The sequence below is a fragment of the Amphiura filiformis genome, chromosome 14 (assembly GCF_039555335.1).
Source record: "Amphiura filiformis chromosome 14, Afil_fr2py, whole genome shotgun sequence".
Lineage (NCBI taxonomy): Eukaryota > Metazoa > Echinodermata > Ophiuroidea > Amphilepidida > Amphiuridae > Amphiura > Amphiura filiformis.
This window is the reverse complement of record NC_092641.1, coordinates 4,234,132-4,249,178: the sequence shown is the minus strand read 5'-3', so window position 1 is coordinate 4,249,178 and position 15,047 is coordinate 4,234,132. Positions and strand designations below refer to the sequence as shown.

General features: G+C 37.6%; 1 protein-coding gene across 1 annotated transcript in view; it reads right to left on the bottom strand.

The window, feature by feature from the left end:
- Positions 1 to 15,047, bottom strand: part of LOC140168894 (GTPase IMAP family member 9-like) — a 119,518-nt gene that overhangs the window by 49,920 nt on the left and 54,551 nt on the right. The window contains exon 3 of the mRNA XM_072192225.1: positions 233 to 590. Coding sequence (XP_072048326.1) covers positions 233 to 590 — 358 coding nt within the window. The remainder of the gene's footprint in view (positions 1 to 232; positions 591 to 15,047) is intronic.

Sequence of the window (15,047 nt, the reverse complement as noted above, 5' to 3'; positions counted from 1 at the left end):
AAACAAACTGATTATATATCACTGACTTATGTGCCGCATTTTTTGGGGAAAAGCATTACTTGGGAACGTGAGTTTGGCATTTTCCGTTATCTTCTATCATAAGTGATAAATAGGGTAGTTTCTGTCTATTCTTATTAGGACCCAGCCTAATTTATTTTTTTCTTTTCTTTTCTTCGTTGTGTGTGTCGCTCGTGTCGTTGATTATCGAAATAGATTGTAAAAAAAGTCTTACTTGTAAACTTTTTCTCCAAAAAGTTGAGTGAGTAGTCTAACTGTATCTTGATACTCCTTAGTTAGCCGTGTGCAATCGCTGACTAAGCATATGGCATGTGCTCCAGGAGCCGCAAGAAGCATGCATTTCGAAATCTCCTCCAGAATCACATCATTGTCTCTATCGGTGTCAAAAAGGCCAGGAGTGTCGATAACAACAACATTCTTGCCTTGGATGAAGCGATATTCTACATTGCATGACGTAGTAATAGATTTGGACGCGATCCTTGAACGGAATCTCTCTTCGCCAAGTATGGTGTTTCCAGTAGCACTTTTACCCGTTCCAGTGCGTCCAACCAATACCAATCGAACCTCATCTCCTGTTAATGTTAATCATTAGAAAATTTGGTAAGTAACAAAATCACGATGTGACTGTGTTTTCAAAATAAGTGTCCACACGGCTATGTAATATTACGGACATCACGGACACTATCACTGATATACCAACTAGGTTGAATCTGAAAAAAAATATTAATCATATTTTTTAATGAGCTACCCTCTGATTTGGTACATTATGGTTAAACAACATCCCATAACAAAAAGTATACATTTGGAACAAATTTTAGAGGTCCCTACCGAGCATTTTAATTTTGCACATAAAGTCAGTGGTGATTTTAACTATTTTCAACAAAGTACTAGTAAGTAATATTTATCTGAAATATTTCCTTAAAAACTTGTGTCATCAGAGAGTTATTGGAATTTGTAACATATTTGTAAAAGAAAATTCGGGATAAAATATCCCCAAATCAATAAAAAAAAAATCTAATTGTAAAAATGGCAAAATGGGGGTAACAGCAGTATATTCAATAGCAAGTAAGTGGTTGGCCATTTGAAAAAAAATAAATTCCAACTAGATATATTGCATCCTTAGTAAGGCTGCGAAGTCTAGCCGTGACCTCTGATGACCTTGAAATGACCTTCACCACATTTTGCATCATATCTGCATAACATATACTAATTTTCATTCAAATTGAACAAACTTTGCAATTTGACCCCTTTGGACCCCTGGTTGACCTCTGGTGACTTTGAAATGACCTCCAATATATTTTGAATCATATCAAGATCACATATACTAATTTTCATCTAAATTGGACAAACTTTAGAATTAGACCCCTTTTGACCTTTGGTTGACCTCTGGTGACCTTGAAATGACCTCCACAATATTTTGAATCATATCAAGATCACAATACTAATTTTCATTTAAATTGGACAAACTTAAGAATGTTACCCCTTTTTACCCCAAAACAGACCCCTCCTCCATGTTTAAGCCAAATCTGATTACAATCGTATATGAACATAATGCTAGACCCCTTTTGGCATTATCCCTATGATCACAGCACTTAATATGCAAAAAATATTGAATTTTAAAGTGATTTTCAGTAATCAACCATTTTTGCCCTCTGTATGACCTTGAATTCAAAATCTGTGAGGACCCCATAGACACCAGCTAATGTCAATGAATATGTGTCAGTCGCATCTCCGTACCATATAATATGTAGGAAAAGAAGCATTTTGAAGGTATTTGGTTATGTACCAGAAATACCCTCTTAATGACATTTGACCCCAAATCTGTGAGGACCCCATAGGCCCCGGCTATAGCCAAGGTTAATATCCAAATCTCAATACTGTACCATGTAATCTGTAGGAGAAGAAGCATTTTTGGTAAAAATCACAATTTTAGACAAAATTACTCATGCGTGACGTTTGACCCCAAATGGGTCATGTCAAATGTAAAGGCTGGGGTAGTGGAGATTTTGCTCAAGTTTATTCATAATCAGTCAAATAATGAAGGAGCTAGAGCAAATTATATCAAATGTTGACAGAAAGAAGAAAGAACTAGACTAAGCTGTGGTCTAACCCACGAACACAGCCGTGTTGTTATCCCTAATGACCTTTGACCCCAAAATATATGAAAACGGCCATAGACATTGGCTAATGTCAATGCATGGGTGCATGTGGCACCACTTTGCTATGTTACTTGTGGCAGAAGGGGCATTTTGAAGGTTTTTCGTCTCAGACCGGAAGTGACCCCTTAATGACATTTGACCCCAAATAAAAAAATACTACATATGAATTGGGTACCCACAATTCATGTGTGAACATACCGTTACTGTCCTATGTTTTTCTTAGCAAATAAAAAATTTTGACGGTTTTTCGTTTTATACCGGAAGTGACCCCTTAATGACATTTGACCCCAAATAAAAAAATACCACATATGAATTGGGTACCCACAATTCATGTGTGAACATACCGTTACTGTCCTATGTTTTTCTTAACAAATAAAAAAAATTGAAGGTTTTTCGTTTTATACCGGAAGTGACCCCTTAATGACCTTTTACCCCAAATCTGTGAGGACCCCATAGACACTGGGTAATAACAATGCATGTATGCAAGTGGTGTTACTGTCCTACGTAATTTGTGGGAGAAGAAGCATTTTAAAGGTATTTCGTTTTGTACCGGAAGTGGCCCCTTAATGACCTTTGACCCTAAATAAAAAAATACCACATATACACAGGGTAATTACAATTTATGTGTGAACATACCGTTACTGTCCTATGTTTTTCTTAGCAAATAAAAAAATTTGAAGGTTTTTCGTTTTATACCGGAAGTGACCCCTTAATGACCTTTGACCCCAAATCTGTGAGGACCCCATAGACACTGGATAATAGCAATGCATGTGTGCAAGTGGTGTCACTCTCCTACGTAATCTGTGAGAGAAGAAGCATTTTGAGTTGAAATCACGTTTTTGACCCCTATGACCCCTGCGTGACCTTTGACCCCACGAATTTCATATGACATGTAGGGGCATGGTCAATGATGGTTGTGACCAGGTTAGGTCAAAATCGGTACAAGCATGTAAGTGCTAGAGCAAATGTAGTGGTCGGCAGAAAGAAGAAAGAAAGAAGAAAGAAGAAAGAACCTGTAAGAAAAAAGACACAGCCGTGACTAACGTCACGGCTGTGTAACTAGATATATTGCATCCTTAGTAAGGCTGCGAAGTCTAGCCGTGACCTTGAAATGACATCTGATGACCTTGAAATGACCTTCACCACATTTTGCATCATATCCACATAACATATACTAATTTTCATTCAAATTGAATAAACTTTGTAATTTGACCCCTTTTGACCTTTCGTTGACCTCTGGTGACGTTGAAATGACCTCCAATATATTTTGAATCATATCAAGATCACATATACTAATTTTCATTTAAATTGGACAAACTTTAGAATTTTACCCTTTTGACCCCAAAACAGACCCTCCTCCATGTTTAAGCCAAATCTGATTACAATCGTACATGAACATAATGCTAGAGCCCTTTTGGCATTATTCTGATGATCACAGCACGTAATATGCAGAAAATATTGAATTTTAAAGTGATTTTCAGTAATCAACCATTTTGTCCCCTGTTTGACCTTGAACTCAAAATCTGCGAGGACCTCATAGACACCAACTAATGTCAATGCATATGTGTCAGTCGCATCTCTGTACCATAGAATCTGTAGGAAAAGAAGCATTTTGAAGGTATTTGGTTATGTGCCGGAAATACCCCCTTAATGACCTTTGACCCCAAATCTGTGAGGACCCCATAGGCCCCGGCTATAGCCAAGGTAAATGTCCAAATCTCGATACTCTACCATGTAATCTGTAGGAGAAGAAGCATTTTTGGTAAAAATCACATTTTAGCCAAAATTACTCATGCATGACGTTTGACCCCAAATGGGTCATGTCAAATGTAAAGGCTGGGGTAGTGGAGCTTGTGCCCAAGTTTGGTCATAATCGGTCAAATAATAAAGGAGCTAGAGCAATTATGTTAAATGTTGACAGAAAGAAGAAGAACGAGATCTGATTGGTTGCGGTCACCTGCGACCGCGAGCACAGCCACCAGGCGGTTTTGTTGATAACCGGAAGTGATCCCTTAATAACCTTTGACCCCGCAAAATATTACATACTGCTCAGGATGTCATAAGGAATATTCCTGGTGAATTTCAGCTTAATCGGAACTTATACGTGGATTTTGATTTAAAAAAAATTTATGATTGACCTTTTGACCCCCTTAATGACGTTTGACCTCAATGAAAAAAAACCTTATGTACACCGACAAAATGCATTGTTCCAATTTTAATTAAAAATTCTACTTTGTTTAGTTGTTGAGATAAAAATTCTTAAAGTTATTTAGCTAAAAACAGGAAGTGAACCCTTAATGACCTTTGACCCCCAAAATAAAAATACCGTGCATACATCAGGTAATACCAATTCATGTATGATAGTTATATTGCTCTGGTCTGTTTACATTTTGAGATAAAAAAAAAATTTAAATTTTTGATAATTTTGGTTTTTGACCGGAAGTAACCCCTTAATGACCTTTGACCCCAAAACTGTAGGCATCCTCAAGACCCTGGCTAGTAGCTATGCATATGTGCTAATGGCGACTCTCTGCTATGTAATTTGTAAAGACAGTGATTTTTTGAATATTTTTACAAATTTTTCATACTTTTACCGGAAGTGACCCCTTAATGACCTTTGATCCCAATTCTGTGAAGGACTTTTAGACACTGGTAATAGGCGATGCATGTGTGCAAGTGACGTCATGGTGCTATGTAAAATGTGGAAGAAGAAGCATTTTTAGTGAAAATCACGTTTTTGGCCACTGACCGGAAGTGAATAACCTTTGACCGGAAATGATCATGTGACAGTTGTGGCACCACTCAATGGTCCTAGTGACCAACTTTGATCAACATGGCTGAAAGCATGTGGCTACGATGGCTGATTAACATGATGTTGACAGAAGAAGAAACGAGATCTGATTGGTTGCGGTCACCTGCGACCGCGAGCACAGCCACCAGGCGGTTTTGTTGATAACCGGAAGTGATCCATAATAACCTTTGACCCCGCAAAATATTACATACTGCTCAGGATGTCATAAGGAATATTCCTGGTGAATTCCAGCTTAATCGGAATTTATAAATGGATTTTGATTTTTTTAAATTTTTGATTAAACTTTTGACCCCTTAATGACGTTTGAAAAAAAATGAAAAAAAACCCTATGTACATCGACAAAATGCATTGTTCCAATTTTAATTAAAAAATTCTACTTTGTTTAGTTGTCGAGATAAACATTCTTAAAGTTATTTAGCTAAAAACAGGAAGTGAACCCTTAATGACCTTTGACCCCCAAAATAAAAATACCGTGCATACATCAGGTAATACCAATTCATGTATGATGATTATATTACTCTGGTCTGTTTACATTTTGAGATAAAAAATTTTAAACTTTTTGATAATTTTGATTTTTGACCGGAAGTAACCCCTTAATGACATTTGACCCCAAAACTGTAGGCATCCTAAAGACCCTAGCTAGTAGCGATGCATGTGTGCTAATGGCGACTCTCTGCTATGTAATATGTAAAGACAGTGATTTTTGAATATTTTTACAAATTTTTCAGACTTTTACCGGAAGTGACCCCTTAATGACCTTTGATCCCAATTCTGTGAAGGACTTTTAGACACTGGCTATAGGTGATGTATGTGTGCAAGTGACGTTACGATGGTATGTTATATGTGGGAGGAGTAGCATTTTTAGTGAAAATCACGTTTTTGGCCACTGACCGGAAGTGGATGACATTTGATCGGAAGTTGATCATGTGACATATGTGGCACCACCCAATAGTCCCAGTGACCAACTATGATCAACATGGCTGAAAGCATGTGGCTACGATGGTTGATTTAAGGATGTTGACAGAAAGAAGAACTAGATCTGGTCGCGGTCGCCTGCGACCGCGAGCATGCACAACCGCCAGGTATTTTAGAAGGTATTTTGTTTAACACCGGAAGTGACCCCTCATAACCTTTGACCCTAAATAAAAATCAATAATGTAAACGAGATCTGATTGCGTTCGCCTGCGATCGCGAGGATGCACAGCCAGCAGTGACAAATGAGTTATGACTCCGAATCTGTGAGAACCGGAAGTGATCCCTTAATTACCTTTGACCCCGCAAAAATATTACATAGTGCTTAGGATGTCATAAGGAATATTCCTGGTGAATTTTCAGCTTTATCGGAACTTATACATGGATTATGATTTTTTTAAATTTATGATTGACCTTTTGACCCCTTTAATGACCTTTGACCTCAATGAAAATAAAACCTGATATACAACGACAAAATGCATTGTTCCACTTTTAATTAAAAAATTCTACTATGTTTAGTTGTTGAGATAAAATTTTTTGAAGTTATTTAGCTAAAACAGGAAGTTACCCCTTAATGACCTTTGACCCCCAAAATAAAAAATACCATGCATACACCATGTAACACTAATTCATGTATGATGGGTATATTACTCTGGTTTGTTTACATTTTGAGATAAAAAAAATTTAAACTTTTTTGATAATTTTGGTTTTGACCGGAAGTAACCCCTTAATGACCTTTGACCCCAAAACTGTAGGCATCCTAAAGACCCTAGCTAGTAGCGATGCATGTGTGCTAATGGCGACTCTCTGCTATGTAATTTGTAAAGACAGTGATTTTTTTGAATATTTTTTACAAATTTTTCAGACTTTTACCGGAAGTGACCCCTTAATGACCTTTGATTCCAATTTTGTGGTATAACTTTTAGACACTGGCTATAGATGATGCATGTGTGTAAGTGACGTCACGGTGCTATGTAATATGTGGGAGGAGTAGCATTTTTAGTGAAAATACAAGTTTTGGCCATTGACCGGAAGTGGATGACATTTGACCGGAAGTGGATCATGTGACATCTGTGGCACCACCAAACGGTTATACTGACCAAGTATGGTCAACATGCCTGAAAGCATGTGGCTACGATGGCTGATCATAGTGTTGACAGAAGAAGAACTAGATATGGTTGCGGTCGCCTGCGACCGCGAGCATGCACAACCGCCAGGTATTTTAGAAGGTATTTTGTTTAACACCGGAAGTGACGCCTCATAACCTTTGACCCTAAATAAAAATCAATAATGTAAACGAGATCTGATTGCGTTCGCCTGCGACCGCGAGGATGCACAGCCAGCAGTGACAAATGAGTTATGGCTCCGAATCTGTGAGAACCGGAAGTGATCCCTTAATTACCTTTGACCCCGCAAAAATATTACATAGTGCTTAGGATGTCATAAGGAATATTCCTGGTGAATTTTCAGCTTTATCGGAACTTATACATGGATTATGATTTTTTAAATTTATGATTGACCTTTTGACCCCTTTAATGACCTTTGACCTCAATGAAAATAAAACCTTATATACAACGACAAAATGTATTGTTCCACTTTTAATTAAAAAATTCTACTATGTTTAGTTGTTGAGATAAAAATTCTTAAAGTTATTTAGCTAAAACAGGAAGTTACCCCTTAATGACCTTTGACCCCCAAAATAAAAAATACCATGCATACACCATGTAACACTAATTCATGTATGATGGGTATATTACTCTGGTTTGTTTACATTTTGAGATAAAAAAAATTTAAACTTTTTGATAATTTTGGTTTTGACCGGAAGTAACCCCTTAATGACCTTTGACCCCAAAACTGTAGGCATCCTAAAGACCCTAGATAATAGCGATGCATGTGTGCTAATGGCGACTCTCTGCTATGTAATTTGTAAAGACAGTGATTTTTTGAATATTTTTTACAAATTTTTCAGACTTTTACCGGAAGTGACCCCTTAATGACCTTTGATTCCAATTTTTTGGTATAACTTTTAGACACTGGCTATAGATGATGCATGTGTGTAAGTGACGTCACGGTGCTATGTAATATGTGGGAGGAGTAGCATTTTTAGTAAAAATCCAAGTTTTGGCCATTGACCGGAAGTGGATGACATTTGACCGGAAGTTGATCATGTGACATCTGTGGCACCACCAAACGGTTATACTGACCAAGTATGGTCAACATGCCTGAAAGCATGTGGCTACGATGGCTGATCATAGTGTTGACAGAAGAAGAAGAAAGAAAGAAAGAAAGAAGAAGAACGCGGTAAAAAGAATGCACATCGCCGATGGCGGATGTGCAAGAAAGAACAAGATCTGGCTGCGGTCGCCTGCGACCGCGAGCATGCACAACCGCCAGGTATTTTAGAAGGTATTTTGTTTAACACCGGAAGTGACCCCTCATAACCTTTGACCCTAAATAAAAATCAATAATGTAAACGAGATCTGATTGCGTTCGCCTGCGACCGCGAGGATGCACAGCCAGCAGTGACAAATGAGTTATGACTCCGAATCTGTGAGAACCGGAAGTGATCCCATAATTACCTTTGACCCCGCAAAAATATTACATAGTGCTTAGGATGTCATAAGGAATATTCCTGGTGAATTTTCAGCTTTATCGGAACTTATACATGGATTATGATTTTTTTTTTTTTTTGATTGACCTTTTGACCCCTTTAATGACCTTTGACCTCAATGAAAATAAAACCTTATATACAACGACAAAATGCATTGTTCCACTTTTAATTAAAAAATTCTACTATGTTTAGTTGTTGAGATAAAAATTCTTAAAGTTATTTAGCTAAAACAGGAAGTTACCCTTAATGACCTTTGACCCCCAAAATAAAAAATACCATGCATACACCATGTAACACTAATTTATGTATGATGGGTATATTACTCTGGTTTGTTTACATTTTGAGATAAAAAAAATGTAAACTTTTTTGATAATTTTGGTTTTTGACCGGAAGTAACCCCTTAATGACCTTTGACCCCAAAACTGTAAGCATCCTAAAGACCCTAGATAATAGCGATGCATGTGTGCTAATGGCGACTCTCTGCTATGTAATTTGTAAAGACAGTGATTTTTTGAATATTTTTTACAAATTTTTCAGACTTTTACCGGAAGTGACCCCTTAATGACCTTTGATTCCAATTTTGTGGTATAACTTTTAGACACTGGCTATAGATGATGCATGTGTGTAACTGACGTCACGGTGCTATGTAATATGTGGGAGGAGTAGCATTTTTAGTGAAAATCCAAGTTTTGGCCATTGACCGGAAGTGGATGACATTTGACCGGAAGTTGATCATGTGACATCTGTGGCACCACCAAACGGTTATACTGACCAAGTATGGTCAACATGCCTGAAAGCATGTGGCTACGATGGCTGATCATAGTGTTGACAGAAGAAGAAGAAGAAGAAGAAAGAAGAAGAACGCGGTAAAAAGAATGCACATCGCCGATGGCGGATGTGCAAAGAAGAACGAGATCTGATTGCGTTCGCCTGCGACCGCGAGGATGCACAGCCAGCAGTGACAAATGAGTTATGACCCCGAATCTGTGAGAACCGGAAGTGATCCCTTAATTACCTTTGACCCCGCAAAATATTACATAGTGCTTAGGATGTCATAAGGAATATTCCTGGTGAATTTCAGCTTAATCGGAACTTATACATGGATTTTGATTTTTTTAAATTTATGATTGACCTTTTGACCCTCTTAATGACCATTGACCTCAATGAAAAAAAAACCACATGTACACCGACAAAATGCGTTGTTCCAAATTTAATTAAAAAATCCTACCATGTTTATTTGTTGAGATAAAAATTCTTGAAGTTATTTAGCTAAAAACAGAAAGTGACCCCTTAATGACCTTTGACCCCCAAAATAAAAATACCATGCATACATCAAGTAACACTAATTCATGTTTGATAATTATATTACTCTGGTCTGTTTACATTTTGAGATAAAAATTGTTAAAACATTTTTGATAATTTTGGTTTTTGACCGGAAGTAACCCCTTAATGACCTTTGACCCCAAAACTGTAGGTATCCTACAGACCCTAGATAGTAGCGATGCATGTGTGCTAATGGCGACTCTCTGCTATGTAATTTGTAAAGACAGTGATTTTTTGAATATTTTTTACAAATTTTTCAGACTTTTACCGGAAGTGACCCCTTAATAACCTTTGACTCCAATTTTGTGGTATAACTTTTAGACACTGGCTATATATGATGCATGTGTGTAAGTGACGTCACGGTGCTATGTAATATGTGGAAGGAGAAGCATTTTTAGTGAAAATCCAAGTTTTAGCCATTGACCGGAAGTGGATGACATTTGACCTGAAGTTGATCATGTGACATCTGTGGCACCACCAAACGGTTATACTGACCAAGTATGGTCAACATGCCTGAAAGCATGTGGCTACGATGGCTGATCATAGTGTTGACAGAAGAAGAAGAAGAAGAACTAGATCTGGTTACAGATCTGGACCTAGCTCGGGGCCGGAAATGCCAGTCTTAACTTAAAGCTTGACCTTTGACCGGCTATTATGGACATCTCACACCATTAATGGTGCATCACTGTAGCATGTAGGGGCTTTATCCGTCTTCCATAGGCTGAGATACAGCTACTTTTCCGTAATTTTAAACATTTTTTTGCAAATTTGACGTTTTGACCTCCTTAATGACCTTTGACCCCAATATAAATAAAACCTCATATACACCAAGAAAATGCATTGTTACAGTTTAAATTTAAAAATCTACTATGCTTAGTTATGGAGATAAAAATTCTTGAAGTTATTTAGCTTAAAACCGGAAATGACGTCTAAATGAAAATAAAAAAAAAAAATAAAAATACCGTGCATACATCGGGTATCACTAATACATATATGAGATTTATGTCACTCTGGTCTGGTTACGTTTTGAGATATAAAAAAATGACCATATTTGATGATTTTTGGTTTTTGACCGGAAGCGACCCCTTAATGACCTTTGACCCCAAAACTGTAAACACCCCAAAGACCCTGGTTGGTAGCAATGTATGTGTGCTAATGACAACACTCTGCTATGTAATTTGTAGAGACAGTGATTTTTTGAATATTTTTAGCTTTCAGACCGGAAATGACCCCCTTAATGACCTTTGACCCAAATTCTGTGAATAATTTATAGGCACTGGATATAGCCGATGCATATGTGCAAGTGACGTTATTATATGATGTAACATGTAGGAGAAGAAGCATTTTGAAGATATTTGGTTTTATACCGGAAATGACCCCTTAATGACCTTTGACCCCAAATTTGTGAATATCCTATAGACACTGGATATAGCCGATGCATATATGCAAGTGACGTCATTATATGATGTAATATGTAGGAGAAGAAGCATTTTGAAATTTGTTGCCAGAAGAAAGAAGCAGAAGAAGAAAGAAGAAAGATCCGATAGCATCACAAGACCTAGCCGGTGTCCCGGCTAGGTAAGAACTAGATATGGTTGCGGTCGCCTGCGACCGCGAGCATGCACAACCGCCAGGTATTTTAGGGGGGGGGGGGGGCTGATGCAAAATAAAAAATGACCCCTTAATCTGTGAGAACCGGAAGTGATCCTTTAATTACCTTTGACCCCGCAAAAATATAACATAGTGCTTAGGATGTCATAAGGAATATTCCTGGTGAATTTCAGCTTAATCGGAACTTATACGTGGATTTTGATTTAAAACAAATTTATGATTGACCTTTTGACCCCCTTAATGACTTTTGACTTCAATGAAAAAAAAACCTTATGTACACCGACAAAATGCATTGTTCCAATTTTAATTAGAAAATTCTACTATGTTTAGTTGTCGAGATAAAAATTCTTAAAGTTATTTAGCTAAAAACAGGAAGTGACCCCTTAATGACATTTGACCCCCAAAATAAAAATACCATGCATACATCAAGTAACACTGATTCATGTATGATGATTATATTACTCTGGTCTGTTTACATTTTGAGATAAAATTTTTTTAAACATTTTTGATAATTTTGGTTTTTGACCGGAAGTAACCCCTTAATGACCTTTGACCCCAAAACTGTAGACATCCTAAAGACCCTGGCTAGTAGCGATGCATGTGTGCTAATGGCGACTCTCTGCTATGTAATTTGTAAAGACAGTGATTTTTTGAATATTTTTTACAAATTTTTCAGACTTTTACCGGAAGTGACCCCTTAATGACCTTTGATTCCAATTTTGTGGTATAACTTTTAGACAGTGGCTATAGATGATGCATGTGTGTAAGTGACGTCACGGTGCTATGTAATATGTGCGAGGAGTAGCATTTTTAGTGAAAATCCAAGTTTTGGCCATAGACCGGAAGTGGATGACATTTGACCGGAAGTTGATCATGTGACATCTGTGGCACCACCAAACGGTTATACTGACCAAGTATGGTCAACATGCCTGAAAGCATGTGGCTACGATGGCTGATCATAGTGTTGACAGAAGAAGAAGAAGAAGAAGAAGAAGAAAGAAAGAAGAACTAGATATGGTTGCGGTCGCCTGCGACCGCGAGCATGCACAACCGCCAGGTATTTTAGGGGGGGGGGCTGATGCAAAATAAAAAATGACCCCTTAATCTGTGAGAACCGGAAGTGATCCTTTAATTACCTTTGACCCCGCAAAAATATAACATAGTGCTTAGGATGTCATAAGGAATATTCCTGGTGAATTTCAGCTTAATCGGAACTTATACGTGGATTTTGATTTAAAACAAATTTATGATTGACCTTTTAACCCCCTTTATGACTTTTGACTTCAATGAAAAAAAAACCTTATGTACACCGACAAAATGCATTGTTCCAATTTTAATTAAAAAATTCTACTATGTTTAGTTGTTGAGATAAAAATTCTTAAAGTTATTTAGCTAAAAACAGGAAGTGACCCCTTAATGACCTTTGACCCCCAAAATAAAAATACCATGCATACATCAAGTAACACTAATTCATGTATGATGATTATATTACTCTGGTCTGTTTACATTTTGAGATAAAATTTTTTTAAACATTTTTGATAATTTTGGTTTTTTGACCGGAAGTAACCCCTTAATGACCTTTGACCCCAAAACTGTAGACATCCTAAAGACCCTGGCTAGTAGCGATGCATGTGTGCTAATGGCGACTCTCTGCTATGTAATTTGTAAAGACAGTGATTTTTGAATATTTTTACAAATTTTCAGACTTTTACCGGAAGTGACCCTTAATGACCTTTGATTCCAATTTTGTGGTATAACTTTTAGACAGTGGCTATAGATGATGCATGTGTGTAAGTGACGTCACGGTGCTATGTAATATGTGGGAGGAGTAGCATTTTTAGTGAAAATCCAAGTTTTGGCCATTGACCGGAAGTGGATGACATTTGACCGGAAGTTGATCATGTGACATCTGTGGCACCACCAAACGGTTATACTGACCAAGTATGGTCAACATGCCTGAAAGCATGTGGCTACGATGGCTGATCATAGTGTTGACAGAAGAAAGAAAGAAGAAGAACTAGATATGGTTGCGGTCGCCTGCGACCGCGAGCATGCACAACCGCCAGGTATTTTAGGGGGGCTGATGCAAAATAAAAATGACCCCTTAATCTGTGAGAACCGGAAGTGATCCTTTAATTACCTTTGACCCCGCAAAAATATAACATAGTGCTTAGGATGTCATAAGGAATATTCCTGGTGAATTTCAGCTTAATCGGAACTTATACGTGGATTTTGATTTAAAAAAAATTTATGATTGACCTTTTGACCCCCTTAATGACTTTTGACTTCAATGAAAAAAAAACCTTATGTACACCGATAAAATGTATTGTTCCAATTTTAATTAAAAAATTCTACTATATTTAGTTGTTGAGATAAAAATTCTTGAAGTTATTTAGCTAAAAACAGGAAGTGACCCCTTAATGACCTTTGACCCCCAAAATAAAAATACCATGCATACATCAAGTAACACTGATTCATGTATGATGATTATATTACTCTGGTCTGTTTACATTTTGAGATAAAATTTTTTTAAACATTTTTGATAATTTTAGTTTTTGACCGGAAGTAACCCCTTAATGACCTTTGACCCCAAAACTGTAGACATCCTAAAGACCCTGGCTAGTAGCGATGCATGTGTGCTAATGGCGACTCTCTGCTATGTAATTTGTAAAGACAGTGATTTTTTGAATATTTTTTACAAATTTTTCAGACTTTTACCGAAAGTGACCCCTTAATGACCTTTGATTCCAATTTTGTGGTATAACTTTTAGACAGTGGCTATAGATGATGCATGTGTGTAAGTGACGTCACGGTGCTATGTAATATGTGGGAGGAGTAGCATTTTTAGTGAAAATCCAAGTTTTGGCCATTGACCGGAAGTGGATGACATTTGACCGGAAGTTGATCATGTGACATCTGTGGCACCACCAAACGGTTATACTGACCAAGTATGGTCAACATGCCTGAAAGCATGTGGCTACGATGGCTGATCATAGTGTTGACAGAAGAAGAAGAAGAAGAAGAAAGAAAGAAGAACGCGGTAAAAAGAATGCACATCGCCGATGGCGGATGTGCAAGAAGAACGCGGTAAAAAGAATGCACATCGCCGATGGCGGATGTGCAAGAACGCGGTAAAAAGAATGCACATCGCCGATGGCGGATGTGCAAGAAAGAAGAACGCGGTAAAAACAATGCACAGCGCCGATGGCGGCTGTGCAAGAAGAACGCGGTAAAAAGAATGCACATCGCCGATGGCGGATGTGCAAGAAGAAGAAAGAAGAACGAGATCTGATTGCGTTCGCCTGCGACCGCGAGTATGCACAGCCAGCAGTGACAAATGAGTTATGACCCCGAATCTGTGAGAACCGGAAGTGATCCCTTAATTACCTTTGACCCCGCAAAAATAGTACAGAGTGCTTAGGATGTCATAAGGAATATTCCTGGTGAATTTCAGCTTAATCGGAACTTATACATGAATTTTGATTTTTTTAACAATTTATGATTGACCTTTTGACCCCCTTAATGACCTTTGACCTCAATG